The sequence below is a fragment of the Penicillium bovifimosum genome (assembly GCF_028826915.1).
Source record: "Penicillium bovifimosum strain IBT 22155 chromosome Unknown utg000006l_segment0_segment0, whole genome shotgun sequence".
Lineage (NCBI taxonomy): Eukaryota > Fungi > Ascomycota > Eurotiomycetes > Eurotiales > Aspergillaceae > Penicillium > Penicillium bovifimosum.
Genome location: NW_026622715.1, coordinates 3,097,601 through 3,119,563, shown reverse-complemented (window position 1 = coordinate 3,119,563; position 21,963 = coordinate 3,097,601). Strand labels below are relative to the sequence as shown.

Sequence of the window (21,963 nt, the reverse complement as noted above, 5' to 3'; positions counted from 1 at the left end):
AGAGATGTTGGAGAGATGAGATGCGGTGTTCGCACGCGCGATCCAAAGCGGAGAATTCCAACTTGCCGCATCTCACTTCCACCTATCGCAACCACCATCCTATCACTCCCTACTGTCTTTATCTCTCCTACTAGTCAGATAGCTCTTTTACCGGCACGATGCCTCTCAAGATCAAATTCTCGAGACGGCCAGAAACCCCAACCGGCGAAGCAGCGCCTGCACCGGCACCAGTGCCTACGCCTACGCCTGCGCCTGCGCCTGCAACCCCCGCGACCGAAACGCCTCAACCTCCACGCAAGATCACACTGAAGATCGCACGCAAGCCTCAAACTGAGGAGCCCGATGAAAAACCGAAGAAGAAGAAAGTTGTCAAGAAACGGCCGGCGGAAGCTGCTGCGCTGCCCGTGCCCGCGCCTGAGCCCGAGACAAGCCTGCAAGGACCCAAGCGCCTGAAGCTGAACCCATCGAAGAAGCCTGGCCTACAGTCAATCCGTATCAAGAACAAGGGGATCGTCCCCAACCGACCGGTGGGTGTTGGCTACGACTCCGAGGCCTCGGATACTGAGCAGGATCCTGCCATCGAAGAGCAATTCATTCTACGCATGCTCCCAGGAGAGGACTGCGAGCATCTACGGAAAACTATCAACGAAAGGACTTTCCATCACTCGGAATTTGGATTCAAGCCCCTTACGCGTGAAGGTCGGCGTGCCATCTTGAAAGTGAGAGACAAACAATATGCGGCGGCCCTGGTGGATCTACCTTGCGTTATCGAAGGAATGAAGAGTTGGGACCGACGAGGTTGGTACAAGTCAGCGGACATTTGCCAAATGCTCTTAGTATTAGGGCGAGTCAACAGCGACCAGGAAGCTATGGAATACCCACTGCCCGCGGACGTCGAATGCCCTGACGAAAAGACACTTCAGTACCCACACGGTCTCGCACCGCCCCTGCGCTGGGTCCGTAAGCGGCGATTCCGCGACCGCGTCAGCACCCGTACAATCGAACAGGTCGAGAAGGCGGTGGAAGAACTCATGGCTCTGGATGAAAATTCTATCTTCGCTCCGAAGTTTGAATTGGTGGACAGTACATCGCTGAACCGCGTTGAAGGATTGGTGCAAACCGATCAGTATGAGGAGGAGTACGACGATGAACAGGATGCATACGGTGAAGCGGATGAAGAGATGATGGACGACTTTGAAGATGATCTCGCTGCTGAAATGGAGGCTGCCTTGGCCGGTGATGACGAGGCAGCTGGAGCCGGAAAGGAGCAGGCAGACACGCAGCAGCCCTTCACGCCGGCTGGAGGACCAACCGAGCGCGGGGATACCTCTGCCGACGAAAGCAATATCTCCGACGAGGACGACGATGATGGTCAAGAGGAGCTCGATGACGATCAGATTGAGCAGCAACAACAGCTCCAGCAGCAGCGCGAGGAAGTCGCCGAGTTGGAAGCTCTCATCCGCACCGAAACGGCACAGTGGGAGAAGGTACAAAATAACATCCTTCGCAACAAGATGGGCCGACGAATCCAAGAGCTCAAGAAGGATCTGGAACTCAAGAAGGTCTCTATGGGCATGCCAGGCGGAGACGATCTTTGATTTTTCATCCTCAATCTTACAGCACTCTACGAGTGACCTCTTTTTATTCCAGCGCTATTTCTTTAATCATACCCGATGTCCGATGAGATTGTCTGACCGAGTGCATTCCCGGTGACTATGTTAATACAAGCAGCGCTTAGCTAGCTGAATACTTAATGAAAGTCATGTCCAGCAGAACCCCCTCCAACATCAAATCGAGTAACTTCAGAGCCTACTTCCCCACAACCGGCTCCCCCGCCGCCTCCTCAACCGCTCCTTTAACATCCAACCGCTCATCCCTCTCCAACTTCTCCCTTCTAACACCCTCCCTCTCCTCAACCTCCCCATCCATCGCCGGACTCCTCCCAACCCTCTCCCCAAGAATCCTCTCATGTTCAGCTGTTTTCTCCCCCATATTCGCCGCAGTATCCTCCGCCTCCCCGAAACCCGGATGTCCAGGCCCACCAGCACTCCCAACAGGCCCCGCATGAGCACCAGCCTGAGCCCGCTGCGTCCCCATCCCCTTCCGCTGCACCGCATCAGCGATGTATCCCTCCGCCGGCTGTTGCTCGACGCCGTAGTCTAGATCGACGTCGGCGGCATTCTGCATCTCACGCTCGTGTTGCTTGTGCTGTGCGTCTAGATTGGCACGTGTTTCGTCGCTGGATGGGTTGGACTGTGCAGTGCGGGTTATAGATCCGATTGAGTCTCCGTGGTGTCTGATAGCCTCGGTTGGGGCTCGTTGCTCTGGTGGTGCTTGTGTGACTGGATTAGAGGATTGAGTATAAGCGGCTTCTTTTGGTGGCTGGGGTGTTTGGTTGGCTTTGGTTTGTGAGCGGGTCTGCATTTTGATGATGTGGTGTTTCTTGTACGTAGAGTTGACTGGAAGATGTATGACTGCGTAGAATGATTGTATGTTGTATGTAGTATGAAAGAATCAAGTCGAGCTCCTACTTCTGTACTTATTCCCACATGCTGAAGAAAGTGACACTTCGTCCCCACTTATGACGTCAATTTTTTTGGCCAATAGTAAAGCGAGGATGTTAATCCCTGCATCAGGTTGCATTAGGTAGTTCCGACAATATCCTGACAAGATCCTGGCCAGAGTTTCTTTGTACACAAGTACTAGTTTCCTTAAGATAAACAACTCGAAATAATAATTGTTCATGCCATAACACAGTACTCCACCCATCCCCTTAGCCAAATTAACCCCTACCGAAACGGCTCCGATCAGCCCCCCCTTCCGGCCCATTTCCCACTAATTTACCAGAAGTTCAGAACTCAACCCGACGCCCTGTTTCGTCCCGCCGCACAGATCTTCCACTAGACCCAAACCCTCGGGATTCCCAAACACCCGGGAATTAATAGTTCGACTAGGCAACGAGTCTCACCCTGTCAAATCCCCATATGACATGTAGCCACTCACTCGGTAACCAATGGCAAGGATATTACACAGCCTAGGCCTCGGGCTGCCCTCCGTAAGACCCAAATGAAGCGGTCCCCTCTTCTAACTCATTTCGACGCCGTCCGCGTGGGTGAGGAAAGTGAACTCTATTCAAGCTCCACCGGGGGTCTCCCTCCCCGCTCGCTTCCAAACTATGCCCTTCTCCTCTCTCCTTGTTTTCACACAAACAGTCCAATATCGATACCATGGCTGAAGCTCTCTACTATCTGCCAAAGGGCTCACGCATCCTGGTGACAGGAGCCAATGGGTTTGTGGGGAGTAATGTTATACACAACCTGCTGGAACTAGGGTTTCGGGTTCGCGGGACTGTCCGCGCCGCCAAACCATGGCTCGACAAGATGTTCCAGGACAAGTTCGGGGCTGACTCGTATGAGTCGGTGATTCTGACGAGCTTTGAGAATGTGGATATTCTCGTCGAGGTACTGGACGGTGTATCTGGCGTTGCCCACGTGGTATGTTATTTCATCAGGGGAGTGCGGAATTTGAGGGGGAGGACACGGCTGACGCTGTTGATCGAATTAGGCGACGGATACCAGTTTCAAGCCGAATGTAGAGGAGGTTGTTGGTTGGGCAGTGAGAGCAATTCACAATCTGCTCGAAGCTGCATCCAGGCACTCTGATATTAAACGGGTTGTCATGACCTCTTCTGCAATCGCGGCATTGTTCCCGGTGTCGAACAAGGAGATCACTGTTTCTGAGGGTGAGCCTGATGTCCATGTCGAGAGAAATGAGTGTCGCACGATCTAATGCTATGCAGATTCCTGGAATGACGAGGCAATCACAACTGCCTGTGATCCGAACACCCCCGATCGCTTGAAGGGCTTCTTCGGCTACGCAGCCTCCAAAACAGCGGCCGAGAAAGCAGCGTGGAAATGGATGAAAGAGAACAACCCTGGCTTCCAATTCAATACCGTCCTACCGGACTTCACCGTGAGTCATGCCCATTTCGTAGATTGACCACAATCCGCAATATTGACTTGCAACAGCTGGGAAGAGTCCTGCACAAGGAGATGGGCGGCTCAACCATGGCCTGGGTCCGTGGCCTAGTCGAAGGAGACAGACTGATCTTCGAAACATTTGTTCCGCGTAAGTGTTGCAGTTGAATTGGTCTTTGGTCATGACTGATATACAGAGAAGAATACTTCGTCGATGTCGGCGACATTGCCCGTCTCCACGCAGCGGCCCTCCTCGATCCAAACACAGTCTCGCGGCGACTTTTCGGCTTCGCCGCTCCCGTGAACCTCACTGACATTATCTCCACCGTTCGCAAGCTGCGGCCCGAAAGTACTTCGATACCCGAACCTCCTGTTGACGAGGGACGTGACCTGAGTGTAGTCCTTCCTGCCAAGGAAGCAGAAAGACTTCTGAAGGAATTCTGTGGGCGGGATGGGTGGACCTCTATGGAGGAGAGCATTGCCCATGGGCTTGAGCGTTGCTAGAGATGTTGGTTGCGTCGTAGATATCCAGCTTTTGATCTAATTGTCCATTTTGCTCACACGCACATACTAATCAACCTGGAGGTGGCTTTGTTCTTGAGTTTATGTCTGGTGCTTATATAGTTAGTACGAATCAAGTCCGCACGGAGGAGTGGCCATGGTAGGCTCCCAACATTTGGGTGGCTGCTTCCAAACAATCATTCTGTTTACTTTCGTGCCTTCCTTTCTCGAGAAGCCTCCAAATTAGACTTCAATGATCATACAAGGCAGGAACTGAAATCATTTTGCGGAATTGAACTACTGAGAGTTTCAAATTACTGCGGTAATGTAACTACCGCCCTTCCCGTGATACCATCTTTCTTCAGCGCCTCGATCAGAGTCGGTACGTCAGAGAAATCAAAGGATTCGATCGATGGGGTTATCTTTCCAGCAGCTGCGGCTTTCAATAAATCAGCCAGCTGGTCCTCAGTACCAACGGAGGACCCTATGAAGGTAAGTCCTATTGTTCCAGGTGTTAGTACTTGATTCGACCATCCAAGAAACCAGGTCCATACCTCTCGCCGTACAGAGCGTTGCCGAAAGGGGGATGCGCAAGTCATTCCGCGGAAGCCCAACATTCACAATGAATCCCATGTTTCTCACAAGGTCAGGAGCCATCTTCAACGCTTCCTCTGTTCCCGGCACCACGATAGTTGCATGTGCTCCCTCGCCAGTATACTCATGCACTCGAGCTATAACATCCTCTGTGCGATAGTCGAAGAAGACCTCCGCCCCAGACTCCAAACTAAGCGCCCTCTTCCCCTCTCCACTATCCACGGCGATAACACGCAAGTTCTTCATCCTCGCCGCAATCTGCACGCCGATATGGCCCAGACCTCCGCCAGATCCCGAGATAACAATAAAGTCACCAGCCTGCAATTCGTTGTCAAGCTTGGATAAAGCACCGACCATAGTCAATCCGGCGCAGAGCAACGGGGCCGCAATCTCATCCGCCACGCCTTCTGGGATGTGGGTTAGGAAACGCGCATCCGTAATGACATATTGCTGCAGTGTTCCGGGGACATGGCGACCTGTATTGAGCTGTTGTGCGCAGTTATGCGGGAACCCTCGCTTACAGACGGAGCATTCGTTGCACGCACTGTATAGCCATTTGACGCCGACGCGTTCTCCAAGAAGGGACTCTGGGACTTCATCTCCTGTTTTCACTACTGTGCCGACTCCTTCGTGTCCGATGATGGAGTTGTAGATACCCCATGCTAAGACGGCGCGAAGTTCAGAGCGACTTTGGTTTGGATACTTTAGCGGGGCTTTGGGAAGCGGGGGATAGGTATATTCCGTTGCTTACCAGAGTCCGGTGCAGGTCAATTTCACCAGAACCTCATGTCTTCCTGGATTTGAGACAGGTATGCTATGCGCAAGCTTGATGCTTGCGTGCTCGCCCGGATCTTGTACCAAGGCGGCTTGTTGTAGAAGGGGAATGGAATTTGCCATTGCGAGCGATCACATATGACGTTTCTTAGTGTTTAGGAAATTCTTAGTTATTTCCAGTCTTTATTATACCTGGACCCCGCTAAATACTTTTGCGTAAGAAGCACCGATGTCTAGTTACCGGGTCTGCATACCTTTGTCAGGGCGATGTTCGGTTTGCCGAGGTTATTGTCGTGAGTCGGCCACCAAATCGGCAGATAGGGCAATTTCCCGCCTCAAAGTACAACCATCTTCTGTTGCGCTTCGGTATGGTCAACGCATATCCTGGACGGTAGAATCAATGGCTGGATATCGAGAAGATACCAGGACGAAGAAATTGAAAGCCCAGTACCATTCGGCATTCGGGCCAGAATTGGGTGTCCTGCATACTTATGCGCCCTACTCTATGGTCAGTGCTTCAGAGCCTTGGAAAATCGCAAGTTATGCAGATAGAGGGTCTTTTGTAGCTTGAGATTACCTCTAGTTGGAGGAGTTCTCCCACATGCACTAATGTACGCTAAAATGCACATGCAAAGGGCTCGTTCCATGTTCGAACTAGGATGCTTCGAAGTATCATCTTTGGGCTGGATTCTGGGCGACACTGAGGGTCTTCACCTACAGCGTATAAATACCCTCATTTATGCTGATCTATAATTATCGCATCTGTTCGTAGTCGATATTCTTACTTACTCGTGATTGGAACAAAGCCTTGGGTACATAGTTCGGAGTTGATCCGACGGACATCATTCGCCAGTTGGTGCGGACCGCGGTTGAGTACCAACTTGGCCCATTGCCCACTGACGAGGCATCTTTCTCCTTTCGATTTTAAACCTCAGAAATTATTTTCAGAAATCCAAAGTGATATTCTCCTTTCTGGGGATCGATTTCAACAGCGTTGGCAATCACGTGACATCATCCGGGGAACTGGCATGTGATACTGGCCGAGGTCTGATTATTATTCACAAGTCACAACTTCCACGCGCCCGTGTAGCTAGATCAAATTTCTATTACAATAAAATATCGTCGATCGAGTCCCCCCCTAACAACATCCCTATCTAAATACACTCATCATGGCACCCCTATTCACCGTCCCGATCAGCTCGACCGGGGGCTCGATTGTCTGCACGAACCCCAGCGCAGCTCCCGAGCATGCGACCATATATGTGCTCACCTTTAGCTCGCCTCCCGACAACCGGCTGACGCCTATCTTCATTGATGCCATGCTGCTTGCCCTCGATATTATCGAGCACCGCTATCCCAAGGGTGTCGTAGTCACCACCAGTGGAATTGTCAAGTTCTACAGCAATGGCCTTGATCTCGACATTGTCGCGCAGACCGAAGGTTTCCTTGAGAACTGGCTGTGGCGGTTGTTCCGACGCTTCTTGACGTATGTTTAGTTGTTTACTGCTAAGCGCCAAGCGTAAACTTCAACACAATGCTAACATGACGCCCAGATACCCTATGCCAACAGTGTGTCTCCTAAATGGTCACGCCTTTGCCGGTGGCTTTATGTTGGCCATGTACCATGACTACCGAATCATGAACCCAGACCGTGGCTTCGTCTGCGTTAACGAGCTGGAATTTGGTGTCCCGCTCCAGACGCCCATGATGAGCATCTTCCGCGAGAAGCTGACGCCAACCACCTTCCGCAATGTTGTCCTCGAGGCCCATCGCTTTGGTGGACGTGCGGCATTGCAGGCTGGTATTGTCGATGCCGTTGGCGGTGCCCAGGAAGCTCTTGCATTGATCCAGGAGCGCAAGCTCCAGACTAAGGCTGCCACGGGTATCTATGGCACCATGAAGGAGGAGATGTATTCGCGGGTCTTGAGTGGCTTGGATGATCATGAGGGAAACTTGAAGTGGCGGGAGAATGTTGAGACGACGAATGAATCAGTCAAGAAGAGGGGATTGCAGGCGGTGCAGGAGTTCGAGAAGAACGGGAAGGCGAAGCTTTGAGGTTGGTTGAAAGCAGAGGTGCATGAAGTGCTTTGCCAATGCTATGCGGCTGTGTACATATTCTCCCTATATTTTACTGGTTGTCAGTTACTGAAGAAGCTAAATAGAAAGATTTATAGACCATCCGCCAAGGTAATGGATATCAATATGCCTGTTCGAGCCAGGCAGAGAGATAACAGTCCCGTCATGTCCAGTCAAACATACCGATATTATGTCAATGAGCTTTAGACGCACAAGGTACCTTTGTTCACTTTACAAACACAAGAAAGGCATGTTTAAATCAACAGCCATGTAGGCATTGCCATCGAAGCTACAATATCTGCTGGTTTCACCGCATCACCAATAGCTCTCTTACTTTTACTTCTGGTTCAAACTATCTATATCTCAGTGCAGGCTGAACGTGGCCTGACATTGAGCCACCGAATCAATGCGGCATATCTATACTTGCGCGGGGGCTCGTAGGATGGCTAGTAAGATCATTCACAATCAAGGTTGCCACATGTGGTACGTATTGATGTTTGAATAAGTCTGGTTGATGTAGCCTGTCGAGCACAATATACGCGAGGAAGTATGTCGATAACTGTAGCAGAGTGCTTGTGATGGACTCAGTGTGTTGGGACTGCTATGGTAATGAGCACAGAGCGCAGTCGCAGCTGCCTAGATGTGAGAGAAGTAAACAAGGCAACTAATATCGTTGATATCGTGACTGAGCAAGTCACGAGGTCTACGGCCAGGTATATATTGCTCTTGATTGTCATCGTGCTTGTCGTCTTCTCTTCTGCTTGTCACATCTCGCATCTCCTTCCTCACCTTCACCTCTTCAACTCGCGACGTCGTCGACTTCATCTCTTCATCTCGTCGACGTTGTTGAGATCAACGTCGACTTCATCGATTCCCGACTGCCAGATATCTCTCCCAGGGACTTGGAAGATCCCATGGGAGATCTCCATAGCTCCTATTTCAACGGTTAGTTTTTTAATCTTCCTCTATCCTAGTTCAACCATGCTCATCATTACTAACCCCTGGTAGGCATCGAAAAGGGTCCGAAATGGCCCAACACCATTGGCAGAGCTCATCACGCCGCCGAGGGCCTTTCCGAGGACGAGGCTTGGAGACTAGTCGCTGCTGCGACTTCTCGGAAAAGCCCGCGAGAAGGTTAGATTGTTCGACAAGGCCTTCACTTTGGCAAATAGCTCTCCCAGGGACATGGAAGATCCCATGCCAGACCTACAGAGTCCCTATTTCAACGGTTAGTATTTTAATAGTTCCCTATCCCAGTTCAACCACGCTCATCATTACTAACCCCTGGTAGGCATCGAAATGGCGCCGAATGGCCCGACGCCATTGGCCGGGTTCATCGCGCCGCCGAGGGCCTTTCCGAGTACGAGGCTTGGAGACTGGTCGCTGCTGCGATTGTTCGGAAAGGCCCGCGAGAAGGTTGGGAATGTTCGACAAGGCCTTCAGAAGGCTCGCAACTTGCTCCCCTCCCGTCATGGAGGGTGACTCACCTGGATTTCGACTCTGCGGGGTTTATATCCAAGAGCTCGAAGTGCTCCACATTCGGTTGTTCAAAGCGATGCCCTGACCTCGGGAGGAAAGGTGATTCGACAAAGTGGAGCACAATGCAAACTCGTCGATACCAGGTGGAGCCCTACGATCCTGACATTCTTTCATGGCTCTAGCCTCTGCTGGCATTTTGCCGTGGTGGCAGCTTGGGCTGTAACAGGGGCCCCCGCCCAACATCCTCCCCAGACTCTCTCCCGACCTGTCCCGGACGAAGGGGAATTCTGTCCGGTATGTGGCTCTAGGTGTCTGAGTCTCTTTTCATGCCCCTGTTTCTTTTCATCTCCCTTGTGTCCTTGATGAGATGTTCGGTAGCTTCCGAGAAGGATGGAGTTATTCTATTTGTGTTGACTGTCGAGTCACCCACCAATAATGACCAAAATCATTGACGTTACCTTCTGATTCTATGCCTCTCATGATAACCTCGTAGTTCTTCAGTGTTGCGGTCTATGCGGTCTCCGTGTGGGGCTAATCCAGTGGCGCCGGAGACCTGAAAAGCTTGGCATTATTTCACTTCCACCGATTCCGGAAAGGTTAAAAGTTGCATGCTCATTGCTCATGGTATCGAGAATACTCTCTAAGTAAGTCTGTAAGAGAGTAAGAGACAAACAGTCTAACCTTGAGATAAGTCCGCTGCAAGAGGCAAAGAAGAAGGAAGAGGAAGCTATCTACAAACAAGGCTTACCTTAGGACTGGTTACGGGCTACATGACTACATGTTTCTCAGACACGGAGGGAGAAGAATTGCGGAGTTTGATGTCAACCTTCTTCAAGCATTGATTTGATGAACCTAAACCTCCACGAGTCCACAATCTATTGAGATACCAGAAGATGCCTGAGCAGTCAACGGTCGGGCAGCTCCCTCTGATGGGAGACCATCACTTCCACTGATGAGACACGTCGAAGGCCATCACAGCTGTAGCAGCGCTGTGGTACCAATCATTCAACGCTCGACCCTTCATCTTCACTGAGGTGTACTAGCGGATAGACAGAGTGATCGCAACTGATACCAGCATCAACCGGACTGGCATCATCCGCCGTCATGCGGAGTAGGCCAACTCTCACTTGAAAGCCCCGACCAAAAATCCGGTAATAACTTCCGATAGTTAAGTGATGTACCTAGTTGGGTACATATGTTGAAACCAAATATCCATAGGTATGATCTTTCATGATTGATGTATTCTCATTTCGCCATTATTGTGAATGTACGCAAGACACCATGCAAGGTGTGAAACCATACGCCCAGCTCCATCCGTAGGCTCTAAAATACATAACTTCGTAGACGTCAATTATCCCATAATCATCAAAGGCCCTTTCGCGGGGTCAAGTCTGCTTCGCCTTGCTAGGACGGCCACTTTTCGGTGTGACCAACTGATCTACCAATGGCCTATATGGAGAGGCCAGTAGATATTCTGGTGCACGCTGTCCAGGCTCCCCCGAACTCGGCCGATGTAACTGTTCCTCGTGCATGCGATCAAGCGACTCCCCGACAACCTGGTATTTGCCCCAATTGATTGGGGGCATGCGAACGACATTCTGCGGGTTGGGGATGTGGCCAAAGTCCGAAGACGGTGAACGGTCTGGGTTCGTGGGTTTAGGATCTGCTTCCTCGTCCTCGTCCTTGTCGTCTGTCGCAACGTCCGAGAACTGGATTACCGCACCGTGGTTCTCGGTCTTCAGCGCGCCTGCTGCCAACTGATGCGCAAAGCGCTCTGGGTCAGCGGCAGCGGAGTCCTTCAAGCGATTTAATGCCTGGATGTCGCGCAAGCTTTGCTGCTTCTGCATCTGCAGGATCGTGATAGCGGAACGGAGCGCGATCGCATCTGGATTCTCGCTGTCGGAGATGGCGACCGGGGGTGGTTGGGGTATGAAGACAGGTGGGTTTGCTGGGGGAGTATGTTGTGAATAGTCGGGATATGACGGTGGAAAGTGTGATCTAGGAGAGGGAGATGCAGGTGGCGGGGCGATTCTAGGCTCATCGGAAGGGAGCGGCACGAGTTGGGCAAACACTGGTGTCACTGGTGAATAAGGCGGACGAGGTGGCGTGCCAGACTGATAATCTTGGTACGAGGCCGGAGCCTCTTCTTGCTGCATGATCGAGGTTGAAGGTGAGGATTAAGCAGTTGGGGCCAAGTGGGGGGACAAATCGAGGTCGATAAGGCGAGATATGACGACAGCGGTTCCTGGACCCGCCAGCAATCACATGGACGCAGTAAATCGCAGTAGACGAGTCAACACAAATATCGTTGAAGGCAATGTGATCGAGTTGCTGAGACGGAGATTTTCAAGGACGAAGAAAAATAATGACTGGCAGGAAATAGCCTGTCCTCGGATAAGAGCAGGCGCATGTGCTATGCGCCACTGTCGGAAGTCATGGCTAGGCAGCTTAGACTGAAGCTATGTTGATTGAAGTTTCAATGTAAACAAACAATTAACAATATTTACAGATTCAATGATTGAAATCATAAATGACCATAGTCAACATCAGATCGCCCAGGTTCTATCTTCATTGAACTGGACATGCCATCAGCCAACAGACTTGACCGCCTCATCGTGGGGCTTCACCGCCCGGAAAAATCTATGAAATATCAGACCACTCTCTACGGCAGCTTTCACTCTTTTAAACACCCAGAATGAAGCGCAAAACAGAATCAAGAGCCTCCATGGATGGCAATGCCATGCCCAAGTCGAAGAAACGGGCTCTCTCCAGCGAGGAGGCCGCTGCCTGCTTCCGCGACGGCCTGTTCGACAATGCGGAGCAGCAGAAATACACCGAACAATATGCGAAGTCTTCTCCGTATGTATAGGCAGATCAATAGGTCAATGGCAAAGTATTGACGTCTCCGAATTCATAGGTACCTGCACGGCGTCATCCATCCTCTGATCGAGCCCAGTCTTCTGCGCTCCGTTCGCGATGAAATTGAAACGCAAGTGTCCTTCACCGAAAAGGAAACCGATATCTATAAGATCTTCCAGTCTGGGGACCTCGCCAATCTTGACGGACTTGATGACTCTTCTCTCTCTAAGCTGCCGTCAGTACTAAAGCTGCGCGATGCGATGTACTCGGCACGGTTCCGCGAGTACCTGTCCTCCGTGACGGGCTCAGGCAAGCTGAGCGGACAAAAGACCGACATGGCCATCAACGTCTACACCGAGGGCTGCCACCTCCTTTGTCATGACGATGTCATCGGCAGTCGCCGTCTCAGCTACATTCTCTACCTGACCGACCCAGACACACCCTGGCAACCCCAGTGGGGTGGCGCCCTGCGCCTTTACCCGACGACCACTCAGAAGGACGCCAACGGCGAGGACGTCAAGGTCCCCAGCCCCGACTACAGCCTCTCCATCCCGCCCTCCTTCAACCAACTGAGCTTCTTCACTGTTCAGCCCGGCGAGAGCTTCCACGATGTCGAGGAAGTGTACCACCCCCGCGAAGACGAGGACAAGACACAGAAGCGCGTGCGCATGGCGATCAGCGGCTGGTTCCACATCCCCCAGGAAGGCGAAGACGGCTACGAGGAAGGACTGGAAGAGAAGCTTGCGGAGCGCAGCAGTCTCGCACAGCTGCAGGGCCGCGGCGATATCTACGACCTGCCGCAACCACGGCCTGTGTCCTGGGAGGAGCCTGAGGTTGAAGGCAAGGGCAAGGGCAAGGTAGAAGAGCAAAGGGAGAGCGAGTTCACCGAGAGTGACCTCGCCTTCCTGTTGCAGTACATCGCCCCCTCGTACCTGACCCCTGACATTGCAGAGGAGATGTCAGACGCATTCTCCGCTGAGTCCTCGCTCAGCCTGGAGCGGTTCCTGAGCGACAAGTTTGCTTCTCGGGTCAGCGCTTACATCGAGGAGCAGGAGAGACAACCTCTGCCTGCTTCTGCGGATGAGATTGAGACGCAGCGCGGGTGGACAGTTGCTCGTCCTCCGCACAAGCATCGCTACCTGTACCAACATCCCTCTGGCGAGGACTCCGAGAATCCAATCCAGGAGCTGATGAACGTGTTGTTACCGTCGCAGCCTTTCCGCAAGTGGCTCGGACTCATCACTGGCGTGGACCATCTTACAAGCTACGATCTACTTGCGAGACGGTTCCGTCGCGGTGCGGACTATACTCTTGCTAGTGCTTACGAAGGCGAAGAGCCCCGGCTTGAGTTCTCGCTTTGTCTCACTCCGACCCCGGGATGGGAAAAGCAGGAAGAAGAGGAGGAAGAAGAGTCAGAGAACGAGGACGGAGAGGCCAAGCCATCTGAGCCGAAGAAGACGGAAGACGACGTTGTGGAAGGCCCTGCACTTGGCGGGTACGAAATTTACATGGCCGGTGATGACGAAGAAGATGAAGATGAGGAGGAAGACGCCGAGAACGCTGATCAAGTCCTGGGTCGGAAGAAGACCAAGGCCGATCCGGCTATCTACCGCTCAGCAGGTGCAGATGAGGATGACGGTATTCTGTTCAGCACCCAGGCAGGATGGAACCGACTCAGTATTGTGCTGCGTGACAGTGGCACCCTCAAGTTCGTGAAGTATGTCAGTGCTGCGGCTAAGGGTGATCGCTGGGATATCACTGGTGAGATTGGTGTTGAATTTGAGGAGGGCGATGATGACGAAGATGAAGACGAGGATGCGGATGAGGAATAGATGATTATGATGGCATATACAGGCCTTCACTTCCCTCAAAATTTGTAGATATTGGAAATAGTGCGCTTATATGACCTGAATTGACCTCATTGATGATTTATTCTCCACGCTTTTACCTACGCGATTACTTATCAATTCGCCCTGGATACTCTTTAGGTAGGGCAACTAAACACATGGAAACTGTTTACTACTGTGTACACATGTTTTCAGACAAGACATGATGACCCAAATATTACGGCCATCAGCAGACCAGTAAGGTTAAGGCTACTGTTAACATCCAAATTTCAATATGTCAGCCATGAATCGCTCTAATCTACGGGCAGTGTAGTGTGCACTGCCAAATCGGGATGATAATCGGTCCCTGATGTCCTTGCATAGAAACGAAACCCTTGCCACCAACGTCCAGAAGCAGCATGTAATTCATATACCGACCGCGAATCCACCGACACCATCCAAGTGGCAACTGGAACACAGTGAAACAATCAAAATGCAGGAAGATCTCCGCGTCCCGAAGGACAATGGAACATGCACATGGCGGGATAACTCGGTTCGGGCCATATGTGGACCTTGATGCAGTAGGGAATATACAATCAGGCAGAAGTCAGTCAATATTACTGATTATTCCAAACTACTGCATACCTAATTCGAGACCAAAGCTGGGGAGGAGACCACCCTAATTATTACCCACAACATACATTATCAGCTCCACTAGGTGTACAGTATAAAACCCATCCCATCCCCACCAACATAACCATAGTGCATCTATACCTCACATGCACGACTCACATTCAAGGTTGGACATACGTACCATCGACACATGGCGCAAGACCATGCAAGGAGCGCCACGGGAATCCACTTATCTTCCCCGTGGAATTCTGAATGCAAGACATGCCATATTCGGGAGGGACAGAAACCCACTATGACATACACTAGTCATGTAGTAGTATTGAGTTTATCCCTTTGAAGACAATGGACTTTGGGGATTTGACACGCGAGGATAGCCAGTTCCACACATTAGGGAGCGGATATATACTCCCTGGGGATCATGCCGGCAAGGGGTTCCACGACTAAGGAGTGGGATATCGTGGAATGATCTGCCAATTAGGAACGGGTGATTGAGGACAAAAGTACATATGTGATCGTCGAAAGGATGTGGATGATTGTCCACTATTTACCTAGATGGTGTAGTGGTTCAAGGGATTTTGTGCTGTGTAGCTGCACTGAATGTATGCGTAAGAGGGATGAATGTCTTGTTTCGAAGGTGTGTTCTCGGATACTCGAGCTTTCTTGTTGATTATTGACATGGTGGGAGTGAAGGAATATGGTTTAGATTTCGATAGGTCGATAATGAGTTGTCAAGCCGTATTTAGGGTTTCTAGCAAGACTTGCTCGGATAATAAACGGAACGAATTGGAGATCGTGTTGTTCTGAAAGCGATAAGCGGTGGGCATCGTATCTCACAGACTCACCAGACACCAGTGTCAATTCAGTGCTCTAGTCTCTGTGAGTAGTCAGGTCGTCAGATCAAGGTTGCGAGTGAACGTTGATATACTGAGTCTAGAATCAGATAGATGCTCAAATGGCCTGAGGCACTATTGATGCCTGGCACGAACCATGGCTGCGGTCTAACGGTCAGTACCTCAAGTTCCCAACCGTGGAAGGTGGTGCTCTACTAGGAAGGTGTTCTACTACGGTCCTATCAATATACAAACCTCAATATGTAGACTGGCAGCCAATGAGTCGATGTTGTGGTTCGTATTTTACTGATCCAACGGATTGAAAGCCCCATGTTTCAGCGCAAAATATCGACAGTAGCGCTTCACCGAACCAGGCAAGCAGCCACAGCTCAATGAATGAAGCCTCATATTCGACCCCAACGGCATCTACATCCTCTAGAAGACCGTGGCGACAAAGACTTCACTTTCCGGCACTGGCGCCTCTCCCTGCACTAAACCCCAACTACGAACACAATCTACCCGTCTCCTCAACGCTGCCGACCCAACGTACTTGCCCGCGTCTGCCTAAAAGCGGGTGTTCCCGCACTCGGCCACGAAGGATACATCCTGTTCCGACAGAGTGTTGTTTCCATCGAAGCCGGCTGCCGAGGTGACTAACCTGACTAACCTCGCACTGCTGAAGATATCAGACGGCAGGACAGTTGTGCAAAGTGGCGGGAGCATCCGAGCGAGGAAGGATCATCCCACGCGCTGCTCACGAGGGATATTTGATCATGCTGTGCAAGAAGGAAAAGAAAAGGAATGAGGGGGTGTGCTATGTTCTATACGCAACCGACCAGTCCGAGATTTGGAGGACTTTCCGAGCCGTTTGTTTAGATGTTATGTGTTCGGTGAGTGGGTATGCACTGAGCTACGGGCGCCAACCCCATGAGGATGTTTGGTGTCGGGCGGATGCGAAACAGTGGTGATACGCGGGAGGTTGGGGATGCGGCTCGCCGGTGGACGGTACAGGTGGCAAGAAAATGAGGGCTATTCTGGGCTTTACGTTGGTTTATTTCGGAGTACTAATTGTATGGATTGGAATTGAGCATTCTGGATGGGGATTCTGGTATGACTGGGGGCGCTGGATGTGAATCTGCATGTAACCTCTAAGCTTAGGATTTGCGCTCCCCAGCTTCGGGGATCGGAGCCGATGCGAGGATCGTCAGTGCAGGAGTTTCACTTTGTTATTGTATTGATCCCTAATATATGGTGCGTCGTTACTCTGTATGTGAGTAGGCAGGTATGGATAGTAGAGTGGCGACGGGTGGTACGCAGTAGAGCAGATGCAGAGAGACCACTACTGCATTACGGTGTGCGAAGGACATGTAGGTAGGACTCAAGGAGAGTGTCTATGTATATAGGTAGGAAGACTATGGAAGCACTATTTCAATGATGAAGTCATAGCATGCCTTATGATCAGCAATAGGAAGGTTTAGCATCGCCATGTGAGGAATGGGAATGGGAATTGGGTTGGCATCAGGATGGAATTGGAACCAGAAGAAGCTAGAGGAAACCAAAAGAATTACCAGCCCCTAGGTAGCACGACTCGCGTGTCAAGACTATTTGAAAAGGGAGCAAGGCACGGCCCACGACCACGATATCGCACAAGGCGTGGAGGCAGGAATGGGCAAGGGCCACGGGTGTATTGCCATGGGGCGAGGCGGATGGGACTGGGAGCATGGGGGAGAGCTTACCGTGGGAAGGGGCCCATGAGAGAGGAGTAGTTTCCCAAAGCCACACACTATTGACATAGCGAACTCTAGCTCAACGGATGTGCATCCATGATCCATCCCTTGATGGTTGAAAATACACGGTACGATGTCGTGGAGATAGAGTCGTACTGGGAATTCCGGCTGGGGATGGACGTTTTGGTCTGGCGTTTGGCGGACAGAGATAAGATACTCTGGCCTTCTCTCTCCCTATTGTAGGTCCGTTAGGTGACTTAGGTCAAGTATGGAGAAGTGCTACGGTATCAGAGGTTCAAGGAATGTGCATTTTGCCGTAGATCTAGTTAGGATCTTCAAAGCATTCCGCAAGGTGAGGATGCCATGTGGCATCCTGGAGAGGAGATGATGGGCAGGTCATGACTCGTATGTACTTGACACATGCTTGACTATGAAATGGCTGTTGCCTAATGTCTTTGTGTCTTTGTACGTTCGTTTACTCAGTACGTTGGAAGACTTGCATGGCAGGACAAAGTGGGCTGAGCCACGGTGTGGCGCGGCTAAGGCGTCGGTCTGCCCGATGGAGACAGCGGTCCTGTGGTGGAGTGTGTATTATTGGCGTTTGAGCTGGTATTTGATACGCCCCATCTGGATCTATTCTCGGACGAACCCCCCGAATCAAACGGAGTCGAGATCAAATCGATACATCAACCACCACCTGGCCTAGGCAACGCGGCGTCGCGAATTGCAGCGTAAGTGGCTATCCCTTGAGACCAATGCCCTCGGGTTGTGTGTCTCATGATGTGTGGATATGCTCCCATGAGGTTGCCCAAATATCGTGCTGACTGCTGACTACGGAGTAGATCTGAAGTAGATGACTCCATAAATAGGTCCGATAAGAGGTCAAGTTCCAGAACACATCGCCCCGAAATAAGCTTGATCATAATCGCCGAGCTGGACAGTCTCCAGGTCACACCGAGCTATCCGGAACCGGGACAAATATACCCATTCTCGACAGCCTCGTGCGAGGATTCCGGTGAAGAGAAAATAGTCGAGCAAAATAGTGAAAATAGCCGCGCGAGATAGGACTCATGTAACCACCCCTCTTTGACAGGTCAACATGTGATGATTCGGGCGGAACGGGTGGTTGCAGGGCCGGTATGAAAGCTCATGGAAGCGTGGGGTCATGACCCTTTCGTTTTGGTCTTCTGCCTGTGTCCGAGGTGTTACAAACAGAGATATGTAGGGGAGAGAGGGTGGATCATCGTGGTTTTGGCTAGGAGTGCAATCAAAGGGAGGAGAGGAAACATGATCATAATATAGGTCGTATATTACTCTACACTGTAAAGAAGACATAGCAAAGGTACCTTCGGTGAGTAAGTTGAATCGCCATGTGTGCCACTGAAGAAATCAGTGCGTGGGAGGACAAGGATGAGTCGATTGGAATTGATCGTATTCGGTACTTGGACAGTTTGGGATTTCCCGATCTAAGAAAGGTATTTGCTACTTTAGCCCCGAACCCTGCATCTTTTGCCATGTGCTTCCTCTTTTTTTTCTCGTTTTCTCGTTTTCACCTTTTATTCTGTTTACTCTTACTCCTACAAACTATGTAACTGTGTATATACTCTCACTCTAAATAGTTATATGCATATTAACTGTAATCTCCCGGCAATCTGCAGATGGTCCCGGTCGCAAAGACTGGAAGAAGCAGGAGACTCAAATCTCAATACTGAATACACTCTGGAAGACTGCAAGGGGAGAGCCACGTGAAGGAGTGATCGACATGTATCCAATACAGATGGAATACATGTAATTAAAAATAAAAATGAGTGACGTGAAGACTGTACGGATGTAACGTACGAAACGTGTTCTCCTTGCTTTCCCCAGGGATTTAACTATTGATGCCACGAGAATGCAGAACTAGTTAACGTTAGCTATGGATATAATTCAGATATTCAAGTGTTGATAATACATAGAGTGGAATAGAGAAATAAATACATCGTGAATAAGTTACTACGTATACCCAAAGAGACTCCTTACTCCCCAGGGTCAGCCTCGTGGCACACAGTTGCAGTAGGGCCTTGGCGGTAATACCAGTACATTCTTCAATTTGTTTGGACAATTCGATTTTATCGAGAAAGGGGAGTTGATGTTTAGAAAAGAAGGTTAAAATAGGAAGAAAGAAAATAATAATAAAATGAAAATAATTAAAAAAAACGTGAAAAAAAACATGAAAAAAAAAAAAAAACGACGAGTTTCAGCAGAGACTCGCATCGAGTCGCGGGTTTCGAGTCTCCAATTTTTGATTGTTGAAGGAACTTCTTCTTTAACTCTCTCTCTCTGCCTTCAACTTGATTTCTTATACATCTCTATAACCCTGCAATACCCTAATACCAACCTCTATACACTTCCGGACCTCTAGTCTTCCGTGCCACGTTCCTTTCGGTAAGCTTGATCGGCCCTTATTTGGTCTGTGTTGCCCTCATGTCTAACATGTCTAACCTACTCTCAATCTAGCCTTTATTTGCGCCCTACACTCTTGAAGCCTTCGGAAACCAGAACTTTCCCGGAACTACGATCCTCGTGAATTCCATTGTTTCACCGGTGAATCATCCTTTGGGAACTTCCAGGTATCCTGGAATATGCGATAGTGTGGGGGTAAAAGGAAAGGGAACCGACAAGAAAAAGCAAAGAACGGGCGCCCTCGACATTTCATTCTTTCACTCCCATTGTCCAACTCTTCGCCTGATTCAAACACTCTCACCATGGATCCTTCCGTCGCACATCGCCCATGGGAGGCAGTCTCAGGACCTCAGACATCACCAGCCTCGTCACAAACCCTACCCTCGATTTCAACTCTTACCGCAAATATGCCCGGGGCTGGAACTCCCGCGGAGAAGTCCCCCGGACATGCCTCCTTAAATACGATTGAGCGGGACTCGGGGAATTGGTCAATACCGCAGAGCACAAGTAGGAGACCCTCGCCTGGTATCGATTGGGAGCGCCGCGGTGCTGACCATGTAGGATCGTCCACCTACTCTACTACAACCAATGGCACCGGGAACAACTATCCCTCCCTCGGCTTCATTGCCGCGTCGCAACCCTCCCCGAATCGCGGACACCCGGCTGTCGACCGCTCCCCTTACCCCCACGATCAATCGACTACCCCTTCCTCCGCAGGCACCCAACAACCGTCCCCGAACTTCAATACCCCCACTTCCGCCCTCCCTTCCATCAATCAGAATTACGAGGCTCCCTCCCAACGGGTGAGTGTAGCAGAGACCACCGAATCCCGGCGCAGCAGCGTCGACAGTCGCATGAACCAAGGGATCAGTTCTCTGGCGATCAACCCCGCCTCCCCCTACCACAGCACCAACGCGTCACAATCCTCCATTGTCTCCAGTCTGCAACGAGAGCGCGGAATTCCGACCGACATGAATTCATACCGGGGACCCCGCTATTCGGGAGGGAGCCAGCCACTTTCCCCGCTGGGCCCTCGGGTCACCGATCAACAACGGAGCTTCGCAGCCGGTCGCACGGCTCCGGCAATTTCCTCGAATCCTCGATCGGAGATCTACAATGCCGAAGCACCCACTGCGGGTATGGCCTATGCCTTCCCCGACCCGGCCGTGGCGCGCTCGAGCTCCGTCTCCTCCAAGGGGGAGTCCAATCCCCCATTCTCCCGAAAAGGCAGCATGGCCGAGTCTATGAACAGTATGTACTCTGAGCGCATGCCCCGAGGACAACACGGTACGGTTATGCACCCCACCAAACTTCACTCTGCCGGCGCAACGTGGCTCATCACTCTTCCAGACCTACCCCAAAATGTACACCACCACCATTCCCTCCAACACAAGGCAGTGCGAGATTTAATCGGCGAAGAAGAGGGACCGCCAGGCAGCACACCATACAGTCGTACACCCGAACTCCGCGTAACACACAAGCTTGCGGAGCGCAAACGGCGCAGTGAAATGAAAGACTGCTTCGAAGCGCTCCGTCTGCGACTACCACCGGGGCAAACCAATAAATCCAGCAAATGGGAAACGCTAACGCGGGCAATTGACTACATCGCCATGCTCGAGAAAACAGTTGCGCAATCGCAGCGCGACCGCGCCGTCATGCAATCCGAGATGGAGGAATTGCGCGCTCAACTGAACCAGCAAGCCAACGGTGCCTCTCGCCCGCCGTCCATCTTCGAGCACCACCAAATGAATGGCAACCAAGGCAACGGTATGCCGGGTCCTGTGTTCGGTGGCTTTGGCAATGGCAATGGCAACGTTGCCCAGGAGCAGCCGCGCACGTTACCACCACTAATGAATGCCCCTGTTGCTCCTATGCAGGGCATTGAGTATGAACGACGGTAGCGGGAGCCCGTGTTTCTGCCGAGCAGACGCGACGCGATGCGAAAGGAGCTGTGTATGAGATACGACTAGTCATGCTTCAAACCTCTTGTCATCAACGACCTGTTCTTTGTTTCTTATCATATTTGTGTTATAAACATGACCCCGTTCGACTCCGGATTCTCGACGTGAGGTTGGTTTATGTGCCTTGTGCTTTTTACTCGCATGGAGTGATGCTATGCTTTTTGTTCTTCATACCCGCAATCGCTTTTGCTTTTGCTTTCTGTTTCCCCCTGCATGAACACGATAGGATTACCTGGATATGACCTGGATTTTCTGGTATAGGCGATTTGAACACTTCTACTCGA

At 51.1% G+C, this 21,963-nt stretch overlaps 9 protein-coding genes across 9 annotated transcripts; 5 read left to right on the top strand and 4 right to left on the bottom strand.

The window, feature by feature from the left end:
• Window positions 1-158: 158 nt before the first annotated feature.
• N7515_008826 (transcription initiation factor TFIID subunit 7 family protein) lies at window positions 159-1,598 on the top strand (the record flags this gene model as incomplete). The annotated part of the gene is made up of 1 exon (XM_056669570.1): window positions 159-1,598. One exon carries the CDS (start codon window positions 159-161, stop codon window positions 1,596-1,598), a length of 1,440 nt encoding a protein of 479 aa, XP_056519400.1.
• Window positions 1,599-1,809: 211 nt separating this feature from the next.
• N7515_008825 (uncharacterized protein) lies at window positions 1,810-2,424 on the bottom strand (the record flags this gene model as incomplete). The annotated part of the gene is made up of 1 exon (XM_056669569.1): window positions 1,810-2,424. The coding sequence occupies one exon, from the start codon at window positions 2,422-2,424 to the stop codon at window positions 1,810-1,812; it is 615 nt and encodes a 204-aa protein (XP_056519399.1).
• Window positions 2,425-3,227: 803 nt separating this feature from the next.
• Window positions 3,228-4,481, top strand: N7515_008824 (uncharacterized protein; the record flags this gene model as incomplete). The annotated part of the gene is made up of 5 exons (XM_056669568.1): window positions 3,228-3,494; window positions 3,565-3,742; window positions 3,800-3,972; window positions 4,029-4,128; window positions 4,177-4,481. The coding sequence occupies 5 exons, from the start codon at window positions 3,228-3,230 to the stop codon at window positions 4,479-4,481; spliced, it is 1,023 nt and encodes a 340-aa protein (XP_056519398.1).
• A 311-nt stretch (window positions 4,482-4,792) lies between these two features.
• N7515_008823 (zinc-dependent alcohol dehydrogenase) lies at window positions 4,793-5,969 on the bottom strand (the record flags this gene model as incomplete). The annotated part of the gene is made up of 3 exons (XM_056669567.1): window positions 4,793-4,977; window positions 5,033-5,760; window positions 5,824-5,969. The coding sequence occupies 3 exons, from the start codon at window positions 5,967-5,969 to the stop codon at window positions 4,793-4,795; spliced, it is 1,059 nt and encodes a 352-aa protein (XP_056519397.1).
• A 1,046-nt stretch (window positions 5,970-7,015) lies between these two features.
• Window positions 7,016-7,901, top strand: N7515_008822 (enoyl-CoA hydratase/isomerase family protein; the record flags this gene model as incomplete). Its single annotated transcript, XM_056669566.1, has 2 exons — window positions 7,016-7,332; window positions 7,400-7,901. The coding sequence occupies 2 exons, from the start codon at window positions 7,016-7,018 to the stop codon at window positions 7,899-7,901; spliced, it is 819 nt and encodes a 272-aa protein (XP_056519396.1).
• An 842-nt stretch (window positions 7,902-8,743) lies between these two features.
• On the bottom strand, window positions 8,744-9,395 carry N7515_008821 (uncharacterized protein; the record flags this gene model as incomplete). Its single annotated transcript, XM_056669565.1, has 3 exons — window positions 8,744-8,856; window positions 9,129-9,139; window positions 9,205-9,395. 3 exons carry the CDS (start codon window positions 9,393-9,395, stop codon window positions 8,744-8,746), a joined length of 315 nt encoding a protein of 104 aa, XP_056519395.1.
• A 1,391-nt stretch (window positions 9,396-10,786) lies between these two features.
• On the bottom strand, window positions 10,787-11,557 carry N7515_008820 (uncharacterized protein; the record flags this gene model as incomplete). The annotated part of the gene is made up of 1 exon (XM_056669564.1): window positions 10,787-11,557. One exon carries the CDS (start codon window positions 11,555-11,557, stop codon window positions 10,787-10,789), a length of 771 nt encoding a protein of 256 aa, XP_056519394.1.
• Window positions 11,558-12,096: 539 nt separating this feature from the next.
• N7515_008819 (oxidative DNA demethylase) lies at window positions 12,097-14,092 on the top strand (the record flags this gene model as incomplete). Its single annotated transcript, XM_056669563.1, has 2 exons — window positions 12,097-12,260; window positions 12,319-14,092. 2 exons carry the CDS (start codon window positions 12,097-12,099, stop codon window positions 14,090-14,092), a joined length of 1,938 nt encoding a protein of 645 aa, XP_056519393.1.
• Window positions 14,093-20,020: 5,928 nt separating this feature from the next.
• N7515_008818 (uncharacterized protein) lies at window positions 20,021-21,619 on the top strand (the record flags this gene model as incomplete). The annotated part of the gene is made up of 1 exon (XM_056669562.1): window positions 20,021-21,619. The coding sequence occupies one exon, from the start codon at window positions 20,021-20,023 to the stop codon at window positions 21,617-21,619; it is 1,599 nt and encodes a 532-aa protein (XP_056519392.1).
• Between the last annotated feature and the right edge of the window lie 344 nt (window positions 21,620-21,963).